At 37.7% G+C, this 22,914-nt stretch overlaps 1 protein-coding gene across 8 annotated transcripts in view; it reads left to right on the top strand.

Moving 5' to 3' along the window:
• Positions 1–20,633, top strand: part of LOC113461395 (alpha-L-arabinofuranosidase 1-like) — a 39,070-nt gene extending 18,437 nt beyond the window's left edge. For 5 of the 8 annotated variants that reach the window (XM_089928781.1, XM_089928778.1, XM_089928779.1 and 2 more), the window contains exons 7-12: positions 14,199–14,270; positions 14,397–14,500; positions 18,325–18,381; positions 18,717–18,915; positions 19,611–19,754; positions 20,189–20,633. In XM_089928781.1, the coding sequence (XP_089784907.1) occupies positions 14,199–14,270; positions 14,397–14,500; positions 18,325–18,381; positions 18,717–18,915; positions 19,611–19,754; positions 20,189–20,311 (699 nt within the window). In that variant the 3' untranslated portion in view covers positions 20,312–20,633. Of the gene's footprint in view, positions 1–14,198; positions 14,271–14,396; positions 14,501–18,324; positions 18,382–18,716; positions 18,916–18,992; positions 19,871–20,188 lie in introns of those variants that run through there. The other 3 variants (XM_089928783.1, XM_089928782.1, XM_089928784.1) reach the window with 3 other exon arrangements.
• The last annotated feature ends 2,281 nt before the right edge of the window (positions 20,634–22,914 follow it).

The following is a 22,914-nucleotide window of genomic DNA, read 5'->3' as shown; positions in this document are numbered from 1 at the left end:
TGAATCCTTTGAACTTTAAGCTTGGGCCAATAAATTGTAGCTTTCTTCCAACTTGAGAGCTTTGGAGGCCTTCTTGTGTTCTCCCAACTTGCTATGTTCCTTGCAAAATAAATATCTTTCTCCTTGCAACATAAACATTAGTATCTATACTTCAAGGTTTTGTGATCATCAAAATCAATCTATGAATCAATCTTTGGGTCATCAGATGTCATTGGTCTAACAAGAAGTTTGCTTACTAATTTTGTACATGCCTTCTTGTTATGATGTTAATTGCAAGACTTGATGAAATTCTGAATCAGCATGTTATATATATTGTAAGGGTTCTGACCTGCTGTTGGTACCTCAACCTAATATGAGGTGCATTTGCTGTCTTCCAAACAAACAACCTGGAAACTAGGTAATAAAAGTGGAAGTCGTTATACAAAACAAATGTGTAATAATTGAATGAGATCTTATTTTCCTCTTATTGTACGAAAATAACAATATTTCAAACATTGTACTGGTAATAATTGGAAGAATGTGGAATTCTGAGCAATTTTAATTTTAAGATACTTGCATATGGAGACTCCTTATCAGTTTTCATAGTTGTCTAAGAGAGCTGTCTGATAAACTGATTAGAAGAACATATGCTGATTAGTTCATACATGAACTTAGCTTTGTGGTGTTTTAGACGATAATAGCTGCTGACTTTGGAGTCAAACATTTTAATGTACCAAAAGATTTCTAGATAAATGCAGGAATTAGTTTTGAGAAAGCTGTTGTTGCACAATATATGTGCAGACAAGGATACTGGTGCCATGGAAAGTTATATCTACTACACATGCATGGGTAGATGGATGGATGGATGCATGCTTGCTGTTTGAAAGATTGGAGTAGATTTGAGAAAGACCTGGCAGAGAATATATTGTTTGTAACTAAATAATGTGTTGTTTTGGCTAATATTTCATATTAAGTTACAGTAAAATATGAGAATCAAAACAAAACCTTATTTGCAACTATATATATTAAAATTAATCTATATGTTCAATTATCTTCTAGTGGGGGAACATGAATGTCAATATCATCAATTCATCCTCAGGATGATCCATAGGCAAAATGATTATTGTCAATGCACCAGATAAAGAAATATGCACCTCCTTAATACGAATCTCAGGTGGTGTATGGTACTTTTATCAACACTGGCTGTCACGCCCCAAGCTCGAGGCGCGGCAGACGCCGCACGCCCGCACGGCGGGCCGCACAGGCGTGCAAGGCAGCTGATTCGATCAAAGCAAACACAGATGCTTAAAACTGACATAAATAATTAAAGTCATTCAAAAGCAGTCTTACAAAATTTCAAAATAACATTTGCTAACATAATTCAAATGTCCAAGCTAATCTAACTAAAAGACCAATAATTGAAGGAATCGTCGGAAAATCTAACGCACTCCCCAATCCCGTACGATCAAGCCTCTGGATCTGAAAAATAGAGAAAATAAAATAATAAGCTACACTAGCCCAGTAAGCAACAAAATACCTCAGAGTGGGGTCGCAGCATATCAGATCAAAATACAAAATAATAACTGAAAATAAATCACAAATAACATCATTTTTCTCTTTCCCAAACTTATTATCATTTTACAAAAACTCTGATATCATAATCTCAACACAAACAGGCTATGGCCATGTAACCCAGTGGCATGGGTTGCACAAGGTGCCAAATCCACTATTTTTATCCACTGATGGCAGCCGGTGTGAAAGAATAGATGCCCTACAAGCCAATCGCAATATGAATTGCGAAGGATTTTCTTTTGATTTTTCCAATCATGTACATGACATTTAAATTTGAATAAAGGCATTGTGTTTTATCATATGCTATTGATTATATTTGTGATAAACCCCTTAGATTAGGGCAATAGTTTTGAGGCTATGATGAGATCATACTAGTGAGACCTAAAATCCTAAAATCCTAATCTTAAATATTTCCAGTCGTTGGTACATTGAGTCGGAAATCAATATTACCGGAAAGACTGGCACATCTTATTTATGCTCGATGTAGAGGGTGATTGATCTCACAATCACTTGTGTGAGACACTAATACAAAGATGTGGGTGCTCATTAGAGGATGAGTTCACTGAATTGACCTACAAAGAGAAATCTTATGAAATCTTACTTACATGTCAAAAGATGATTCTCTTAGTGGGAGTTGTGCAACTGATCCTTTGACCTGAGATCACCATAGTATCTTGTGCACATAAATCCATATTTTGGTTTCCACTCATTCATGACAATAAGTTATGTACGAGGTCTTCTGAATATGGTGGATTGTGTACGAAGGTTATGAGTAGGTCAACAAGGAGTTAATCACTTTTAGTAAGAAAAGATCGCATCCTATTTATTCTAATCATATGATAATTCAGGAAGCCTTTGATCAAAGCACAGTGAAAATTAGAAAGAGTTTCTAATGTTTCATTATTCGAATTATCATTAGAAGATTGAAATATATGAATATGGAATTGAGTTTGACATATATTCATACTCATACATATTCGGAATGCAGTTTGATTAAAGGACTGAATTGCACGGTAACTTGCCACTAAAGGATATTTTTGGTATTTTCACCAAATTTCATATTTTTCGGGTAGACATGACACATTGCTAGACGTCAATCTTGTCTTATAGGTTTGATCGAATTAAAGAGTTTAATTCAATCACCAATTAGAAAGGATTCTAATTGTTAAGTTCGGGTTCGTGCAGTTTGGACTTAAATCGATTAGAAGAGTTCAAATCAAGTTGGGTCAACTCGCACTCATACCTATTGCTGGCTAAGTATGGAACCCAATGGGGTCGACTCAAGTTCCATTAGGGTCGACCCTCTCAGGGATTCCAGAGACAGTTTTGAATGACATAGCCTTGGGGTTGACTCATGTTCAGTTGGGGTCGACTCCATTGGGGTCGACTCAAGCATTCCTGGGGTCGGCTCCATCTGGGGTCGGCTCAAGGAAAGTTGGGGTCGGCCCTCTCAGTAAATTCCAGAGACTTGTTTTCTTGAGGCTTGAAGCTGGCGTCGACTCAAGCATACTTGGGGTCGACTCCACTATTGTTCATCCGTGCCATTTTCGCAGAGGTGTGCCTGATGGTTCCATGATGTGCCAGGGTTGACTCCACCTATGTTGGGGTCGACTCATTCCACACTTTGCTGCATCTTAAGGTTAGACTCATCCATACAATCAATGAAATATATTTCAAGCAATTTTGAATGTATGCCATGGTAGTGCTACATACTCTTAACAATAAAAATTACTATTTTGCCCTTAAGAGTACGTTTCACTTGAAACTTTGCTGAATTAGAATTTAGAATTCACTATCCCTTTTCTATTACAAATTTTATCTCATTATTAATCATTGAAAGACATCTTGATTTCATTCTTCTAATGTATCGAGAGTGTCGAACTCAGTAATGATGTATCATGTTAACTTGTAGTACTTAATTAGATATTTCCTCAATGGTTGTGTTAATCATCAAAATAACACTATCATCCTCAGTATCTTTTTTTTTGCAAAAAAAATCCTTCTTGGTTTATTAGGTAAAATGATATGGTATTGATAATTAAATGCATCGCTTGTTAGACTATTTCCTAATAAAGCATATATTATGATTCACTTTATACTTTATAAAAGAGTTTTTTGTCATTTGTAATCCTTGAAACTTTGAATATAAAATCTATATGGAACTCAAAATTCCATTCAATATTTCCTTTTGCTCATGGAGGGAACTAGGGTTAGTCTCATGTTTGAAACTTGGATAAGATGGGAGAACAGAGAAGCCTATTATAAGGAGGACATCTCTGTGTCCATTGCTCCAAAGTTCCTTCTCATGGGAGCCTCCCTCCTTGCATGGAAATAGGAGCAATATAATTTTTACAATATATACATGTATGTATGTTTGTATATGAAAGTGACTTCATAGGGGATTGGAGGGTTTCAATTGTTTCACTAGAGATTTCTAATAGAAACAGCTCTCTAGCTGTTGGCAGTAAAACTCCATCACTTTCAAATTCAGGTCTCTGCAGAAAGGACAATATTCACTACCTGACATAATTTATAAGTACATCCTTTAGAGGGTGACCAAGAACATGAGAAGTACCTCTCTTTTCAAACTTCTAAAATTCATAAAACACTCTTATATAACTTTGTTCCTTCATCATATTTTTGACTTGGTATTTTGGCTCTATAAGCTAACTGGGTGGTGTAGAACTTGGATAGGCTTATCCTCTTGGGCATTGTATCCTAGCTTCTTGTTGTCCGATTCCTGTTTACCTAAAAATATGCTAAACAGATCGTTGTTAGAACCGACAAACAAAGTTTAAATTAATTTTACTCTTACCTGTTCTACTCGAAGAATAGTGGTTGTAAGAGGTCGATCTACAGGGAGGCGATTGGAGTTGCTTAAAAATAAAAACATTCACTCGGATTTGAAATCGATTTTCGAATGATAAAAGAAAAACATTACTTTGAGGATGTTAAATGATTATCTAGTCTACCAGAGAAGGTTTTCCATTTGAAAATAACGAAAAGACAAATACTTGGAATAGAAGAGCATTTATAAATTTAATAAAATATTTAACTATTCAAAGAAAAACTTTGGCATGGATGAAAACAGTGCTTAGGAAGATTGAAGCCTGGAACATAGACTGCATGAAAGAAAATTTCATATATTGCAACTAAAGCAAGAATTCTTGAATGCATGAAATAAACTGCAGGAATTAAACTTAACCTAAAACATGAATTGCATAAAAGAAAAATTAATGGATTGCATAAAAGAACAATTACAAAAGTAAAATGAAGATTGGAAGCCTAATGCTTCCTCCTTCTACAAAATAAAACATAAAAACAAAGGAAGAAAAAAAAAACAAAACAAAACAACTCCTTTCTTCTCTCCCCTAATAAAATATGCTTTCTTCTCAACCCGAAACAGAGCATGGCTTTGTTTCCTTTTTTTCTTTCTCTCTTACAAACAAACAGAGCCTTCACTCCCCGCCGAGAGCTCCCCCTTGGACCCGCCGGCCACCCTCCAGCCAAGCTCCCCTCTCCTCTCGTCCTCCCCTTCTTATAGATCGCCCGAGCCTTGAAGTCGGCGATGGATCAAAACACGTGGGGACTATTTGATGGGCGCGGGATCGTCGGGAGGAAAGGAGACACAGGCTGAGGAGTAACGGACGCTCGTGCGCTTGCGGAAGAGGGATCTTCCGGGATGCGTGAATTCGGGAAGGGAGGATGTCTCGAATGGCCGGATCCTTGGATGCAGGGCTGGAGCAGCTCCTTGATTGCAGACGTTTGTGATTGCGGACGGCATCTTGGGCTGCTGGGAATTTGATGCGGCTTGGAACGGACGGAAGACGCTGGGATCACGCTTGCAGTCGGACGGAAAGAGCTGGATCACGGGCGGAAGGAGAGGGCGGACGCCGGATGCTACGATCACGGGGACGCGCTGAAATGAATGCCGACGGGCTCTTGGCTGCTGGGAGCGTGATCGACGGGAGATTTCATGCGCTGGTGAGGAGGATGTGGCCTTGCTTCTTCGGGCCATGCTGGGATTGCGGGATGCTGTGAGGAGGCGATGATCCGTGGGCTGGTGGGAGGAGCCGATCACGGCAATCGGTGGAAGCTTGGATCACGGCTTGAAATCGGAAGGGAGCTTGATCCGTGGATGTTCACCGCTTGAAGAATGGGATCACGGGAAGGAAGGAGACGCGCGGGATGACTGGGATGAGCCGAAATGGAAGATGCCGTGGATCCGGAAAGAGCTGGGATTTTCTTTGCCCTCCTGAGATAGGAGCTGGGAGACACCAAGTTCCGTCCAATCAGTCATATAGATAAAAAAATAGTGTGATATAAAATTTGGCTTGTAGACGGACGGACTCAGTTCGTCACGGGTCATCTGTTTTGACTGGAGGTCAAGTGCAAGTCTTTCAAGTCATGGGTCACCCAGCACCTCATAGTTATGATATGGCCAAATTAGATTTGCCCAAATTTTTTTCCCAAAAGCACAAACAAAATGGACCTGATTCGGACTTGAACCCGACTCGGACCCGACCCGATCTTCAACCGGGTCGGGTCTGGAAAGGGATTCTTCTGAAGTCAAATTTATACTCAATGTGCATTTTATCTCTAATTTATGATAATCTGTGTCAAACCCAAATATAATATTAATCCAGTGAATTTATCATTATCGGTTAGCAATAACACTAATTTTAGTGACATGTAGGTCGCACTTTTGTGCTCTCATCACACCCCCCAACTAGCTTATTGCTAATCTCTAGCAATTAACAAGCAAACGATAAAATGAGGGCACAAAAAGATGTAGTCTAACTTATGACTTTTTTTTCTTTTTTATTTAATAAAAAAATTGAAGCTAAATACACAAACTAAGATATGTACCCATTTTCGTAGGGAGTCACGATTGCACTTAACACGTGCAACAAGCCTTTAAATCCGTAGGTTACCCTAGTGGACGAGTGTTGTCTCATGAGCATTTGCAGTGAAGTTACCCACAAACTTCATCAATCAAGGATTTCTAATGTTTAACTCAAAATTTGAACAAGTATTATTGTATGAACTTAGAATTGCAAGGACAATAAAGACTTATTGCTATCATATTTAAATAGACTCGAACTCAAGTTCCATTACTCCCCATCTATCTGCTAACAAGTCAAGAATGTAGTGAGGTGCAAGATAGTATCATATAAATGAGTGGCTTTCACTTACTTCCAACATGATCACTCCAATTTTCAAGACTTTCTAGAGTTAAATGGTAATGAACATCCCAGATTTATTTATTTATTTATTTATTTATTTATTTTATTTTTTTTATTTTTTTTGAATGAAAAGAAGAATGACTTGTGCAATATCTAGCCTTATTAAGCTTTCTAGCTAATCCATGTAGCAAGTGTTAGGCCAATGACTTCCGATCCAGATGGCTCAGGGTACTAGGTGTAAAGACACCCTAACAGGCTTAATAACTCAAGTCAACTAGGCTCCAAGGACAAATTAGTCACTCAGAGTTTAATCTCAGCCATCCTCACCTTTTTACGCAAACACTCGCTGCTTGCCAGGCAAGAGGCTCGGTTACTCAGTGAGAAGATTTAAAATAAACTCATTATTTTATTTTATTTTATCTTTTTTTTTTTGATTAGGGTGTTCATCACACATATAACTTTAAATTATCCCGAAGATTAAAAGTATTCATATTAGTTGCAAGTATACATACCCCACTATTCATGTGCTTACGTGTAGGTGCTAAATTATGTTAGCAGAAGATAGGTGGGACGAAAACTCAAGCTAGAACTGCTATCATATTCCTTAACTCAAAGCTATTGTCAAAGCAATTCCTAGTTTGTACAGCCAAAAAGATTAGAGTTTGAGTTAAAAATTTGAAATTCCTTTTTTTTAATTTTAATTTTTTTTTAATTGCATAAAAAATCAAAAATATTCTCACCCCCATACCTAAATCTAACATTGTCCTCAATGTTAAAGAAAATTTAAAGCAGTAATAGGACAGAGGAGAAGTTACCTGATATGGGTGGGTAAAGTGACAATTGGGGCAAAAAATCCCAAACCTGCATGTTCGTAATTTATTGATTTTTTTTTTATTTTAATTATTATTATTATTATTTTTTAATAATATTTACATGTTGGGTTGCCTTCCAAGAGCGCTAAGTTTAATGTCTTCAGCCAGACATAATGTAGATCCTCCTTTTTTTCAACCATTATCTAAGAATGGTTTTGGAAGAGTCCGAGGAAGAACAGTCGGCTGATGACGATCTATGCTCATAAGGGGAACAAAATTAGGGGGCATATGCTCGACCCCTTCCTTGGAATGGGCAAGGTAAGCTTCTAAAGGGTCCTTATTATAAGTTTGTAAGAAAGTCTCCTGAACCAGACTTTCAATCATGTCAACTTCATTGATTTCTTTGTCGTCTGGTGGTTGTTTACTTATGTTAAAGACATTAAGTTCGACTTTTATGTTGCCAAAAAATAACTTCAGCATCCCATTTCGACAGTTGATCACAGCATTTGCTGTGGCTAAGAAAGGTCTACCTAAAATTATAGGTGTGTGACTGTCTGGATGTATTGCAGGTTCAATCTCAAGGATAACGAAGTCCACAGGATAGTAAAACTCGTTTACTTTCACTATTACATCCTCTACAATCCCCTTGGGGTACTTTACCGTCCTATCTGCTAAGGAAAGGGTAATATTTGTGGGCTTTAATTTTTCCAAACCTAACTTTTGGTACACATAGTAGGGAAGTAGGTTCACACTGGCTCCTAAATCTAATAGGGCTCTCTGGATGATCGTCTCTCTTATTTTTATTTCAATGGTGGGGCAACCAGGGTCTTTGAATTTCGGGGCAATCTGTTGTTGAATGAGAGATGAGGCTTGTGCAGCCATAACAGCTTGCCTAGGAATACTGGTTTTTCTTTTGACCATGGTGAGGTCTTTCAAGAATTTTGTATAGGAGGAAATTTGTCTTATGGCATCGAGAAAAGGTATATTTATTTGAACAGTTTTAAAGACTTCCATTATTTCATCAAAATTAGATTGTTTCTTGGAGTCCTGAAGTCTACTGGGAAAGGAAACCTTAGCTTTGTATGTTTCTATGGGTTCTTCCTTTTTTTCTGATTTATCCTGTTCTTGACCTCTCTTCTGAATAGGGTTCTTATCGGATTCATTTTTATTTTCTTTTTCATGTTCAGGAAGTTGGACTTTATTATCCACTTGCTTGCCAGACCTTAAAGTGGTAATTGCCTGGACTTCATAGGTCGGATTTCCATTAGAATCGATTTGATACTGACCTCTCTATCATTGATTTTGTTGTCTGCTAGGGTTAGGCACTGGTTGACTAGGTAGTTCACCTTTCTTTCTATTCCCTAGAGAGTTTGCTATTTGGCTTAGACTAACCTCAAGTTTTGCAATCGCTTGCGCATGGAATTGGTTAGTCTGGGCTTGGGCTGTATTGGTCTGTTGTTGTTGCTTGATAAAATCTTGTTGTTGTTTCATCATACTAGCCATCATGGTTTCTAATTATGAAGGTTGCTGTGGAATAGGGGCATTATAAGAAGGTACAGATGGAACCAATGGTTGGTTCATTTGTGATGGACCTATCCTGGGGAAGTTGTTTAGAAAACCTGGTGGACTACCTTGATGCTGAATAGGTTCATTCTGCTTGTATGAGAAATTTGGGTGGAACCTATTATCAGGATGGTAAACTGGGCTGAACGAGTTGGGAGTGGGCTTCTTAAAGGCACTATATGAATTTAGAGCATTTGCTTGCTCGATCTTTATGGTGGGCAGATTAGGGCAGCACTCCACTAGATGCTCAGAACTGTTACACAAGATACATAAGCCCTGTGGCTCGTGTTCCACTTTCATGATGGGATTTGACTCTTTGTATGAACTCAAACTAGTGGAAACAATGAAAGCATCAAACTTTTTACTTAAATTGTTCATCCCATTCACTAGATTGGACATGACATTTTTGAGTTCTGGGTCTGTTTTTATTCCGTAGGTACTTGGTTCTCTAGACCCATAATCATCTCTATCTACCTCCCGACCGTAGCTACTCCAATTTTGAACATTTTTAGCTTAAGTCCACAAGGAACTCATAGGCTTGATCAGGGGTTTGGTTCATGAACCTACCCTTATGCATGGATTCAAGCATGTTCCTATGTGTTGGAGGTAATCCTTTGTAAAACAAATGTACTAGATCAGCCTTGTCAAGCCCATGGTGCGGGCACTTGACCAGTAGATCATGGAATCTTTCCCAAAGTTGGAAAAATTCCTTCTCAAATTTTTCTCTAAAAGTTCTTATGGCATCCTTAATTTTTTCAGTCTTTACCATGGGATAGAACTTAGCCATGAACTTCCTAGATAGTTGTTCCATGATGTGATGGAATTTGAAGCAAGGAAATACAGCCATGCAGCAGCACGATCCTCTAAAGTCATGGGAAATAACCTTAATTTAATACCCTCTTCATCTAAGTTTTGATTTCTAAATGTTTGACAGATTGTCAAAAATTTGTTTAGATGAATGTAGGGTTGTTCCCTCTCGAACCTATGAAACTTGGGTAACATGTTTATTGTTGCAGCCCGAATCTCGAATTGGGCTGCATTATTAATTGGTAATACTATGCAAGTAGGGGGACTGGCAGATGCGGGTGCAAACAACTCATTCAAAGTTCTAATATGTTCACCCATTGTAGAGATTGACGGTTGGTTTACAGTTCGCAAGTTGTGATGAAAAGTTCTGTCAATCTCAGGATCAAATGGGGTTAACTTATCCCTTAATGACCTTCTACCATGCATACATTATCAACAATTCATTAGGTTTGACTCCTAAAATGAACGAAATCCTAAGAGAAGAGAAGGGCTAGACACAGATGACCACAACCAACACCACATAACAATTTGACCCTATTAGTTTTAGAATTAAGTGAGGTTTAGTAGCTTCTTAAATCTAGTTGCACAGAGATTTATCAGGTTAAAAAGTTCCTGACATTGTCTCTAGATTAGACAGCTCCTAATCTCCCTTTCAGATTAAGCTTGAGCTTACCAGTTAAGCGATCCAGTAACCAGTGACCAGAAAAGTTCCGGGATGTGTGGTGGTGCCAGAAGGGATACACCGATACCACATTACCCATAACAGTTCTCACTGTTGTAAAACTTTCCTAGACATCAATTACTAAATCCTCACTGGAGTGGCTTTCAGCCGCTTCTTTCCAAGAGCCTAATTGAGCTCGAAAATCCTAAGGCCAACGTCTAATTGATTTTAATTTAATTTGGCTTAGGATATGTATGCAAGGTGGTGATTTTTGGGCTAAGGATAGGTAATGACTTCCCGACCTTATCTTTTTAATAGGTTTTGCCCTTAAATTATTTTATGCAAATGCTTAATACTAAATGCAGCAAATAATCAATAATTTTTTTAAAGTTTATGCAATGTCATTAGGTTGTATTGATTAAATGAGCAAGCAAAATTTTTTTTTATTAATTTTTTTTTAATTTTTATATAGCAATAACTTGAATCTAAACTAAACATAATCCTTGTGTCAGTCAATCTCCGAATGTCCGTTGAATAAGCTCTGGAGATTACTACGTGAGGAGCCCCAATAGAGGTATGATAATCTCGGAGGATTGCACCTTATCAATTACTAGCAAAATTAATATTTTTTTTAATTTTTTTTTGATTTAATTAATTTTTTTAATTTAAATTTCAAATTTCGAATCTTAGAATTCAAATTTTGAATTTAAATTTTTTTTGAATTTTTGAATTTTGGAATTGTTTTTTTATTTTTATTTTTTTTTGAATTTTAAATTTCGAATTTCAAATTTCAGAATTTAATAACTACGAAATTATTAACTAGAAATTATCAAAATAAGGAAAATTAATAAAAATAAAAATAAAAACTTACTACCGGAGTGCGTTCACTCTGGGCATCCAAAATCCGATTTGATCTTCGTGATCGTTCTTGCTTCTCAATTTGCCTTCCCAGTAATGGCGCCAAAATTTTTGTTGTCCGATTCTTGTTTACCTAAAAATATGCTAAACAGATCGTTGTTAGAACCGACAAACAAAGTTTAAATTAATTTTACTCTTACCTGTTCTACTCGAAGAATAGTGGTTGTAAGAGGTCGATCCACAGAGAGGCGATTGGAGTTGCTTAAAAATAAAAACATTCACTCGGATTTGAAATCGATTTTCGAATGATAAAAGAAAAACATTACTTTGAGGATGTTAAATGATTCTCTAGTCTACCAGAGAAGGTTTTCCATTTGAAAATAACGAAAAGACAAATACTTGGAATAGAAGAGCATTTATAAATTTAATAAAATATTTAACTATTCAAAGAAAAACTTTGGCATGGATGAAAACAGTGCTTAGGAAGATTGAAGCCTGGAACATAGACTGCATGAAAGAAAATTTCATATATTGCAACTAAAGCAAGAATTCTTGAATGCATGAAATAAACTGCAGGAATTAAACTTAACCTAAAACATGAATTGCATAAAAGAAAAATTAATGGATTGCATAAAAGAACAATTACAAAAGTAAAATGAAGATTGGAAGCCTAATGCTTCCTCCTTCTACAAAATAAAACATAAAAACAAAGGAAGAAAAAAAAAACAAAACAAAACAACTCCTTTCTTCTCTACCCTAATAAAATATGCTTTCTTCTCAACCCGAAACAGAGCATGGCTCTGTTTCCTTTTTTTCTTTCTCTCTTACAAACAAACAGAGCCTTCACTCCCCGCCGAGAGCTCCCCCTTGGACCCGCCGGCGACCCTCTAGCCAAGCTCCCCTCTCCTCCTCTCGTCCTCCCCTTCTTATAGATCGCCCGAGCCTTGAAGCCGGCGATGGATCAAAACACGTGGGGACTGCTTGATGGGCGCGGGATCGTCGGGAGGAAAGGAGACACGGGCTGAGGAGTAACGGACACTCGTGCGCTTGCGGAAGAGGGGTCTTCCGGGATGCGTGAATTCGGGAAGGGAGGATGTCTCGAATGGCCGGATCCTTGGATGCAGGGCTGGAGCAGCTCCTTGATTGCAGACGTTTGTGATTGCGGACGGCATCTTGGGCTGCTGGGAATTTGATGCGGCTTGGAACGGACGGAAGACGCTGGGATCACGCTTACAGTCGGATGGAAAGAGCTGGATCACGGGCGGAAGGAGAGGGCGGACGCCGGATGCTGCGATCACGGGGATGCGCTGAAATGAATGCCGACGGGCTCTTGGCTGCTGGGAGCGTGATCGACGGGAGATTTCATGCGCTGGTGAGGAGGACGTGGCCTTGCTTCTTCGGGCCATGCTGGGATTGTGGGATGCTGTGAGGAGGCGATGATCCGTGGGCTGGTGGGAGGAGCCGATCACGGCAATCGGTGGAAGCTTGGATCACGGCTTGAAATCGGAAGGGAGCTTGATCCATGGATGTTCACCGCTTGAAGAATGGGATCACGGGAAGGAAGGAGACGCGCGGGATGATTGGGATGAGCCGAAATGGAAGATGCCGTGGATCCAGGAAGAGCTGGGATTTTCTTTGCCCTCCTGAGATGGGAGCTGAGAGACACCAAGTTCCGTCCAATCAGTCATATAGATAAAAAAAATAGTGTGATATGAAATTTCGCTTGTAGACGGACGGACTCAGTTCGTCACGGGTCATTTGTTCTGACTGGAGGTCAAGTGCAAGTCTTTCAAGTCATGGGTCACCCAGCACCTCATAGTTATGATATGGCCAAATTAGATTTGCCCAAAATTCTTTCCCAAAAGCACAAACAAAATGGACCTGATTCGGACCTGAACCCGACTCGGACCCGACCCGATCTTCAACCGGGTCGGGTCTGGGAAGGGATTCTTCTGAAGTCAAATTTGTACTCAATGTGCATTTTATCTCTAATTTATGATAATCTGTGTCAAACCCAAATATAATATTAATCCAGGGAATTTATCATTATCGGTTAGCAATAACACTAATTTTAGTGACATGTAGGTCGCACTTTTGTGCTCTCATCACTTCTCACAGCACCTGTATCAATCATGTGAGAAAACCATTCTTTTTAAAATAGATCATTTCGACTTTTTTTCCTCTTGTTATCTTTCTATTTTTTCTCTCTATTCCTTCCACGACTTCCAAAATTGATGGTAATCAACTATTCATTAGACCCTAGATGCAGCAGATAGGTTTCATTAACAATTTCCAGGCTTCTTCTCTCTTTAAGATATAGATTTCTCAGATGCCTTTGAATGTCTACTGTCACTAGAAAAAAAAAATCTGTTTTAATATTTTAATTTTTACTAGAATTTCTTTCACTAATAAGCTTAAGAACAAACTTTATTTGGGTATCATTTTGATGGTTGAAGGACAATAAAAAGCTCAATAAAATTTCTGACTGATGGCCTGACTTGTAATTGAATAGGAAACTACTACAAGTTTTACTTTGCGATAAAAGCTGCTTATCCAGACATCAAAATTGTATCAAATTGTGATGGGTCTTCTCGCCCCTTAGATCATCCTGCTGACCTATATGATTTTCATGTAAGAATCTACAAATAGTTCTGCTTTCAAATTTTTTTGTTGTTGTTGTGTTCAAGTCTATTAGCTGCTTTAGTTATTATTACTGTATTCCATTAAAAAAAGTCTTTAACAGTGTTATTTTTTTGATAGATTTATACCTCAGCATACGGCATGTTTTCCAGGGCTCATCAATTTGACCGCACACCCCGAAGTGGCCCCAAGGTGTCAAATAATATGCTCTTCAGACTCAGACTTGATATTTTCCTGTAACCATACCCATGCATTATCCATGTCTTTGGATATGGCTTAAAAGGTGCAAAAAATCACTTAACATGACTATACTGCCAGGCTTTTGTTAGTGAGTATGCTGTGACTGATAAAGATGCTGGTAAAGGAAGCCTCTTGGCAGCATTAGCAGAAGCTGGCTTTCTTACTGGGTTGGAAAGAAACAGGTGTGCTTTTCAATGTCCCATTATTAGAAGATTACCTGTTTTCTGTTAGATCCTCCGTGCTTGCAAGTGCATGTGATAATTGCTTTGGCATAGGAAATTTTTTGCAGTATCATGCCACTGAAAACAATGAGAACAGATAAACAATATTTTATGTACCATATAGGCCCTATTTGGCAAAATTTTTGGAGGGTCAGAAAATACTTTCTAGGCTTCCAAAAATACTTTTGAATGTGTTTGGTACAAAATCGGAAAGTTGTTTTGGCTTTGTTAAAAAGCTGAAAAGGTCTACTTGGGAAAACTTCTATTTTGGAGCTTCTCCCCAAAAGTATTTTCTGGCCAATGTCAATAAGCTATTTTAGTTCTAATAAAATTTTTCAAATGACCAAAATACCTACAAAAAATCTCATAATTACATCTTATATTATATCATATCATATTATTATACTATAAATATAATATAATATAGTATAAAAAATTAATAATATAGTGTTTATATTATATTATTACGTTATACTATTATAATATACTATATTATTGTACTAATACATAATTATAATATAATATATTCTTATATTATACTATAAGCATAATATAACATACTATTACAATCATAATATTATATTATTATGAAAATAATAGTTATATTATGATCATATATTATTATAATTATTATTATTATTATATTATATTATATATTATTAATAAAATAACAATATAAAATATTAGTTTATATTACATTATTTTATATGATATTATATGATTATAATATAACATGTAGTATCGTCTATTATATTATATTATTATAATATATTATAACATGTAGTTATCTTATATTGTTATCTTATATTACAGTATTATTATATTATTTATTTTATATATTAAATTATAATTATAATAATATTATATTATAATATTATAGTATAATATTATATTACATTATATTACATGGTAATAATATTGTACTATACTATTAATAATACATTACTATATCATATCATGTTATATTATTATATTATAGTATTCAATATTGTTGCCCTAGGTGACAAGCCAAGAGGGGGGGTGAATTGGATTTTCTAAATTTTTAATCCCTTAATCAAATTGATAGGTGAATGGATAGTTTAGCTAATCTTAATTAAGTGCGTGTAGTGAAATTAGAAAGGCACACAATACAAATACACAAGAAATATAGTGGTTCGGTGCTCTCCTAAGCACCTACGTCCATTTCCTAAACGTCCCCTTGGAAATTCACTATAATCCCGCGGATTACAGTTGGATTGTTTTTCGGGCTCACAATCCAAAAATCTTTACACTTTGGTTTTCCAGGATCACCAATAACCTACGTTGGTTTTGCGGGCTCACCAACAACCTACACCGTTGGTTTTACGGGCTCACCAACCAACCTTACAATAAATTTAAAAGAAAGAAGTTTGTAGCTCCTAAATGAGCAGATATAACAAATATACACTAAAAGAAGAGATGAGAAATAGTTATCGCTTTGAAGAAGCTCTTCTCTTCTTTGCTCAGGTTACTTCACTTCGAAAAAGGTTGGTGGAGCTGTTGAATGCACTTTCAGATTGCTCAACCACCTTCTTTTTGGGACTTGAATGAAGTAACTTGATGAAGAACACTTGGGCTTGCTTTCTCTTGAATACTCAATTGATTTTATACAAAAAGATTCTTCTCTCTGATGGATAGTGTCTCTTAAATACTTTCCAACCTCTATTGGTCACTCCCCAACTGTTTGATTTGAAAAACTAGCTGTTTCTAGCCGTTGGAAGCTCAAAAAGTACTTCTGCAGAACTAGCCGTTATGCTGTTACCCGTGCTGGGGTCGACCCAAGCTTTTCTAGGATCGGCTCAAGTTACTGTTCATCAGCCGTGGGGTCAACTTAAACTTCTCTGGGGTCGACCCCTACTACAGTGGGGTCGGCCCCTGCTACAGTAGGGTCGGCCCCTCATGCTTTCTTGAGGTCGACCCGTGCTACAGTGGGGTTGACCAAAGCTCCATTGGGTCGGCCCTTTTAGGGATTCCAGAGACATGATTTTTTGGACACTCATCCTGGGGTCAGCTCATATTCTCTTGGGGTCGGCTCTACTGGGGTCGGCTCAAGTCTTCCAGGGGTCGGCTCCACTTGGGGTCGGCCCTCTCAGTAAAGTCCAGAGAGTTGTTTTCTTTGAGGTTGCAAGTTGGGGTCGGCTCATGTTTCTTTGGGGTCGGCTCAAGGATACTTGGGGTCGGCCCTAGTTACTGTTCATCTGTGCCATTTTTATAAGTTAGTGCCAAATCGTTCCAAAATGTGCCAGGGTCGACTCCACCTCTTCTGGGGTCGACTCCTACTCTGTGCCAAGTGTGTCACTCCGTGCCAGTGTGTGCCATATGTATCAGGGTTGACTCCTAACCTCTTTGGGGTCAACTCAACTCACAATTTCCTGCATCTTAAGGTTAGACTAGTTCATAGAGTCAATAGAGCATACTTCAAATAATTTTGAGTGTATGACACGATAGAGTTTCATACCCTTAACAGTAAAAATTATAGTTTTGCCCTTAAGAGTATACTTGACTCGAAACTTTGCCGAAATAGATTTAAAAGCTCTCTATCATTTTCTACTATATATTTTATCTCGTTGTTAATCATTGAGAGTCGTCTTGATCTCATTTTCTTAATGTATCGTGAATGTATCGAGGGTGTGATATTCATTAGTGATGTATCAAGTTAGACTGTATTATTAATTCGATATTCTCTCAATTGTTGTGTTAATCATCGAAATAATACTATCATCCTCAAATATTATATTATACTATATTATATAAAAATATTTTAATATGTAACGATATGTAATATTACATTGTATTATATTCCACTATACAATACTATGTTTCTTGTCATTTTATCATTCGAAAAGTACTTTCTTATTTTGATTACCAAACAAATGTTAAAGTTCCACAGTACTTTGTAAATGTAGTTACGAAATAGCAAACAGCTTTTTATGAAAAATCTATTTCCAAAAGCTCTATTTTCCGAAAGCTCTACTTCCAAAAGTTCTACTGGCAATAGCAATACCAAACAGGACCATAGTCTGTTGACAGTTTCTGGTCCTTTTCAACTTTGCATAGCCTGCAAGGCACTGTTGCCTTATTTGCTGCAAGTTTTCACAAAAACCTTCCTGCAGTTAGAAGCCTATCAAAATTCCAGTTCTCCAGCAGTATAAAGATCGCATAGGAGCTTATGTAATTCAAAATGCTGATCATCAAATTTTTTAGGAAATATGAACAAAGATGCCCCATGCCACAGTCACCGTAACTAGCACTTTAACATTTCAATGCCTTGACATAAATGCTAGTGGCATGGTATCACTACATGCCAGTGCCTGGCACACTGCACTGCCAATGTGTGACAAGCACTGGCATAGCACATTATGTACCACACCAGTGCCAGGCCAGCACTCCCCTGACATGCAGTACCTCAATCCACAGTAGGAAATGCTTTTAGTGTTTCGTAAACGCAGGCTTTATGAACATTGCAGCATAATAATTATTATTGTGTGATGCTGGAGCTAAAATTCTGTTGCAATTAGGTTCTGCATGATTATAAAAAGTTTGCACATTTACATATTAGATGTATTGATATTAATCAACTGCCTGTTACATATTGTGGTTAATCCTGGTTGGCCAACCAAGATTTTTTTTGTGCTTAGGTTCTAGTTAATTTTAAATTATTTTTGAACTTTTGAATCATGATGTAACCAGCAAAATTTAATTTTTATGTCTGACCGCTAAACCCTTTATTGCTAATTAATTGTCTTTGCTTGATTATTTTCATGCAGTGATGTTGTTGAGATGGCAAGCTATGCACTGCTTTTTGTCAATGCCAATGATCGCAGGTAACTTCTTGAATTTCTCCTATTTTTCTCGGTCATAGGCTCCTTGGTTTCTAAACACAATCAACTTTTAGATTTGCTATTGTGCTCACCTGATGAATAACTGGATTTGCATCATTTACTTATGAGTTTTGGTACACATTTCAAATAGTCACTACTACATTGCTGGACAACATATTTGCAATTGGAATTCAAAATTTCAGGTTGATTTTTGGTTTTAAACCATAACACTATGAAAAAAAACCCATATATGTGAGCATAGCACTCTTACCAACAAACTACTTCATTTATCTCATATTGCGGAGTTCTAATTTTTGTAAAGTTTTTGCATGATAAAGGTGGAACCCAGATGCCATCGTCTTCAACTCATGGCAGCAGTATGGAACTCCTAGTTACTGGATGCAACAATTCTTTAAGGAATCGAGTGGTGCTAATCTTCATCCTTCCACCATTCAAGCTAGTTCCTCCAATTCTTTGATTGCATCTGCAATTACTTGGCAGAATTCAGAAGATGATAGCAGTTACCTCAAAATAAAGGTCTTCATTTCTTAGACAGGCCCCTATATCTGATGCTCCTTAATATCCTATTTTAATTTTTTTTATTTTGTTTGCAGCGGATGTTTCTGATGCGTATCTTTAGTTAGTCATGAAATGTGGTAAATATAATTACTCGGGATACATCCTTTTCAAAACAAAGTCATTCCCTTTTATCAGAACTGCAAACATCAAATTATAGCCTTGTTGTTTTCTTAATGAATTAACACTGCTTGTTATGTATAATGCAGTTTCCATAACATCCTGCCTTAATTTAAATTAGCCTCTTTTTTTTACCACTTATTCTTCAAGAAGGATAACTTGCTACTTTTGTTTATGAAAATCATTTCATTTTTTACCTGCTTCTCTGTGTCAGTACTCTATATAATGTGACTGAATTGCAGTGATACTCTCTCATCTGTCTTTCCAGTTGCCACTATTTTTGGTATGGTGATTTCTCTCTTTCAACCTTTTCTTACGTTTATACCAGCAATTAATAAAATGTTTATTCAATGGACCAAAAAGCTTATGACCCTTTCTATGGTATTAGACTCCAATTTTTGCATAGAGGACATGTCATATTTGGCTATGTTTGTCTGTGGAACCTTTTTCGATTTCTTATTTCAACTGGTTGATTTAGTCTCAGTTATGCTTTTTGCAAGATTCTTGTCATTAACCACACAAAGTGCTTTGTGCAGGTTGTCAATTTTGGGAATGACATTGTGAATCTTAAAATCTTTGTGACTGGATTACAGAATGATGTCAACTCATTTGGATCAAAAAAGACTCTACTTACATCCAGTAGATTGACAGATGAGAATTCCTTCCAAGAACCCAATAAGGTTAAGCGGCCATACTATATCAGTATTTACTATCCACATCAGAAAAAAATTTACATGCCTGGATGCATACAGCATGTAGGATAGATCATCGTGATGTTTAACCTATCATTGCCAGGGTGAGATAATGCGTCACACTTGTTTCTTAAAATTGCAAGTACTTTCTGCTCATGTTCATGTGACCGACTTATAGTTTGACCTGATACGTAGAAGGACCAAAATTGTTTTAGAGTTACTTCCTTACAGCAATTTGTTGACTTTCATACATTAATATTTATATTCTGTTACTAGGTGCTCTCATAACATGATGAAGAAAGAGTATTTTTAGTTACAGTATATGATGATTGGTGTGTCTGAGCTATTGATTTCTCTTTAATATACGATGATAAAAAAAATATTACTTAGTGTCCATTAAATTTTTTCATTGTATTGTGTAGGTTGTTCCAGTGCAGAGTATGCTCCCAAATGCAGGAACAGATATGGATGTTGTGATCTTCCCACATTCTATCACTTCATGTGATTTGTTACTTGCTCCAGAAGTTTATAGATCTGTAATTTAAATAATTAAATATAGGAAGGGAAAAAATGCAGGTGGCTTTACCAATATTCATTTGAAAAAAAAATAAGGGAAAAAGTGTGCAGGAAAAGAACCATGAAATAGCAGAAAGTAATAAGGCAAAGTCTGATTTTAAAAAATTATACTTCTTTGCCAGCCTTGTTTCAACTTGGAAAGCCATTCTGTCTATTTGGATACAGTATTACATTAAGTAAAGAATAAATCAGGTCCAAAACCATCTGTTTGCTCCACTTATTTGAACTCGAAATCTCATCTATATTGATGCTTGTATCAAAATAATTCAAATAAAGAGAGTTGTGGATTCAGGAAAGATCAGAAGAATTTTTTGCACGAGATTTGGATTTATGTTCAGCCTGACTTAGTAAACCTGATCAATATCCTAAGTGGCACTCCAATGCCTTCCTCAATGGTCTCTCACAGTTTCCACTATCTGAAGTAAATAAGGCAGTCCATCAGCTTGCTCAAGAGGCCATGATCAAAAGCATATGTTCTGCTGGTAGCAATTAATCAATAGCATATGAAATTACTATTTTGGACCTGAACCTCTGAAGATTGGGACTTTGGGAGAGAGGTTGGCCTGACCCATCAGAGTGACCCAGAAATAGAGCAGTCCAATACTGGGTTCAGGGAAAATCCCAAACATGGCATCATTGACTGCATTTCTGGTTGAAGTCCATGCAGATGAATTGGGGTATTTCACATTACTCTTGTGCTCCAACCCTCTCTTTGCAGATTGGTTACTTGAGCAATATTTGAACAAAAGAAAATTTTTAATATTTGAAACTGCATTTTGAGAATAAGCATAAAATGGTTGGAACTCAAGTTCGGTGAGTGCAAAATAAATACAATGGAATGCTGGTAATGGTCCAGTTTTTCAGAGGAAAGGAATCAGAAAGGACCTAATATTGATTGCTACTTTCCAGCAGATGTAGTTTGATGGAAGTTCTTGTGGAAGGAGAGAAACTAAGGATCTTTAGGCTTTCACCTTAGAATGGCTCTCCTCTTGTGCAAGAGGTTAAAATGAAATCTGGTTTTCTTGGCCTTCTGCAGTACCTTTTAAGTATCAGTCTCAAATAAGTAAATTTACAGAAATATGTTTCGTGTAGTGTGAGGCCCAATAGTCCCACATCGGAAAGACTCGTTCCAGAGTCTGGGCATATGAGGCGGGTGTCTCCAAATCCTGCAGACGCGTTTTGGGTGAAAAACAAAACCGGGGAGGGGTGAAGGACACTTGCGTGAAGCCCCAGAACCGGACAATATCTGGCAGGGGAGCCCCGTGTTCCCCCTCATGTGGCCCCCACGTGGGCACTAGGTGCCTCACGTGCCTCGCAGAGGCGGGGGCGTGACATTTGGTATCAGAGCCGAGGACGGCTCTTGTCCGATGGTGGGAAGGGTGTGAGGCCCAATAGTCCCACATCGGAAAGACTCGTTCCAGAGCCTGAGCATATGAGGCGGGTGTCTCCAAATCCTGCAGACGCGTTTTGGGTGGAAAACAAAACCGGGGAGGGGTGAAGGACACTTGCGTGAAGCCCCAGAACCGGACAATATCTGGCAGGGGAGCCCCGTGTTCCCCCTCATGTGGCCCCCACGTGGGCACTAGGTGCCTCACGTGCCTCGCAGAGGCGGGGGCGTGACATGTAGTTTCTGCTTAAGTTTGTTGCCATAATCCTTTCCATTTTATAGTACCAATGAATTGATGATAGGCCATGCTTGTCTTTTTCTTGAAAACTTAAGGCAAAGAAATGATGCTGATAGGTGTTGCTACCAGAGCCATCTATCTTGCCGGGGAATACCATCGTGCAACTACTGATTCTAAACATGTTCAGGCACTGGCATGCTTCTGGTTCTCAGAACCCATACTTCTCATCAGCTCTATGGGTCGTATGGTTGCTCCAACCAAGGAATTGGCATATCATAAGAGGTCGCTAAGAGAGTATTATATGCTGGATCTGAGAGAATTCCTCGCTGTTTAGTGCTTTAGTGCTGATAGCTAAGATAGGAGGGCATCGGAAGGACTCGGTGTACCAAAGTTACAGGCTACTCCGTGACTAATATACTAAATAACTCAATCGAGACATGTGGACCATGACAGACGCTGTTCAAGATTTCAGAGCAAGTCACAAAAAGAAATCATCCGACTGATCCTTGGCTGATCATGATTCTTTGGTCGGTTCAAATTTTGAATGTATAAAAGAACCAAGGCATGTTCTCTGGCTCTCTTGGTGACGACCGACTTCTCTGGTATTTCTTCTTCAGAGTTAACTAATGAGGATCCTCTCCTTTCTTCTGCCTTTTTTCAGATAAAAAAGAGCAGCTATAAACTATAGTTCTCTTTTTGACATGAAGTTCTTAGAATGTTGGATTAAACATTTTGGATGGAAACAAACAAGCAAGTCCATTTGCCTGTTGGTCCTTTCCACTATGAGGCATATAAGTTGCCTGAGCATTTGCCAACTTTCTGAGTCAATCCCAGCCGTTTTTGACAATAGCTTCGATGCTCCCTAGCTTCTCAAATGGTTGGTAGATTACACCTAACAAAATGATTGATCGTCTCGAATTCCATCAACAAACATCCTTTATTATTAT

Source organism: Phoenix dactylifera, chromosome 2 (assembly GCF_051530095.1).
Source record: "Phoenix dactylifera cultivar Ajwa chromosome 2, Ajwa_hap1_PhDact_Kaust_v1.1, whole genome shotgun sequence".
NCBI classification, from domain to species: Eukaryota; Viridiplantae; Streptophyta; class Magnoliopsida; order Arecales; family Arecaceae; genus Phoenix; species Phoenix dactylifera.
Note: the sequence above shows the minus strand (reverse complement) of the source record. Positions and strands in the feature narration are given on the sequence as shown.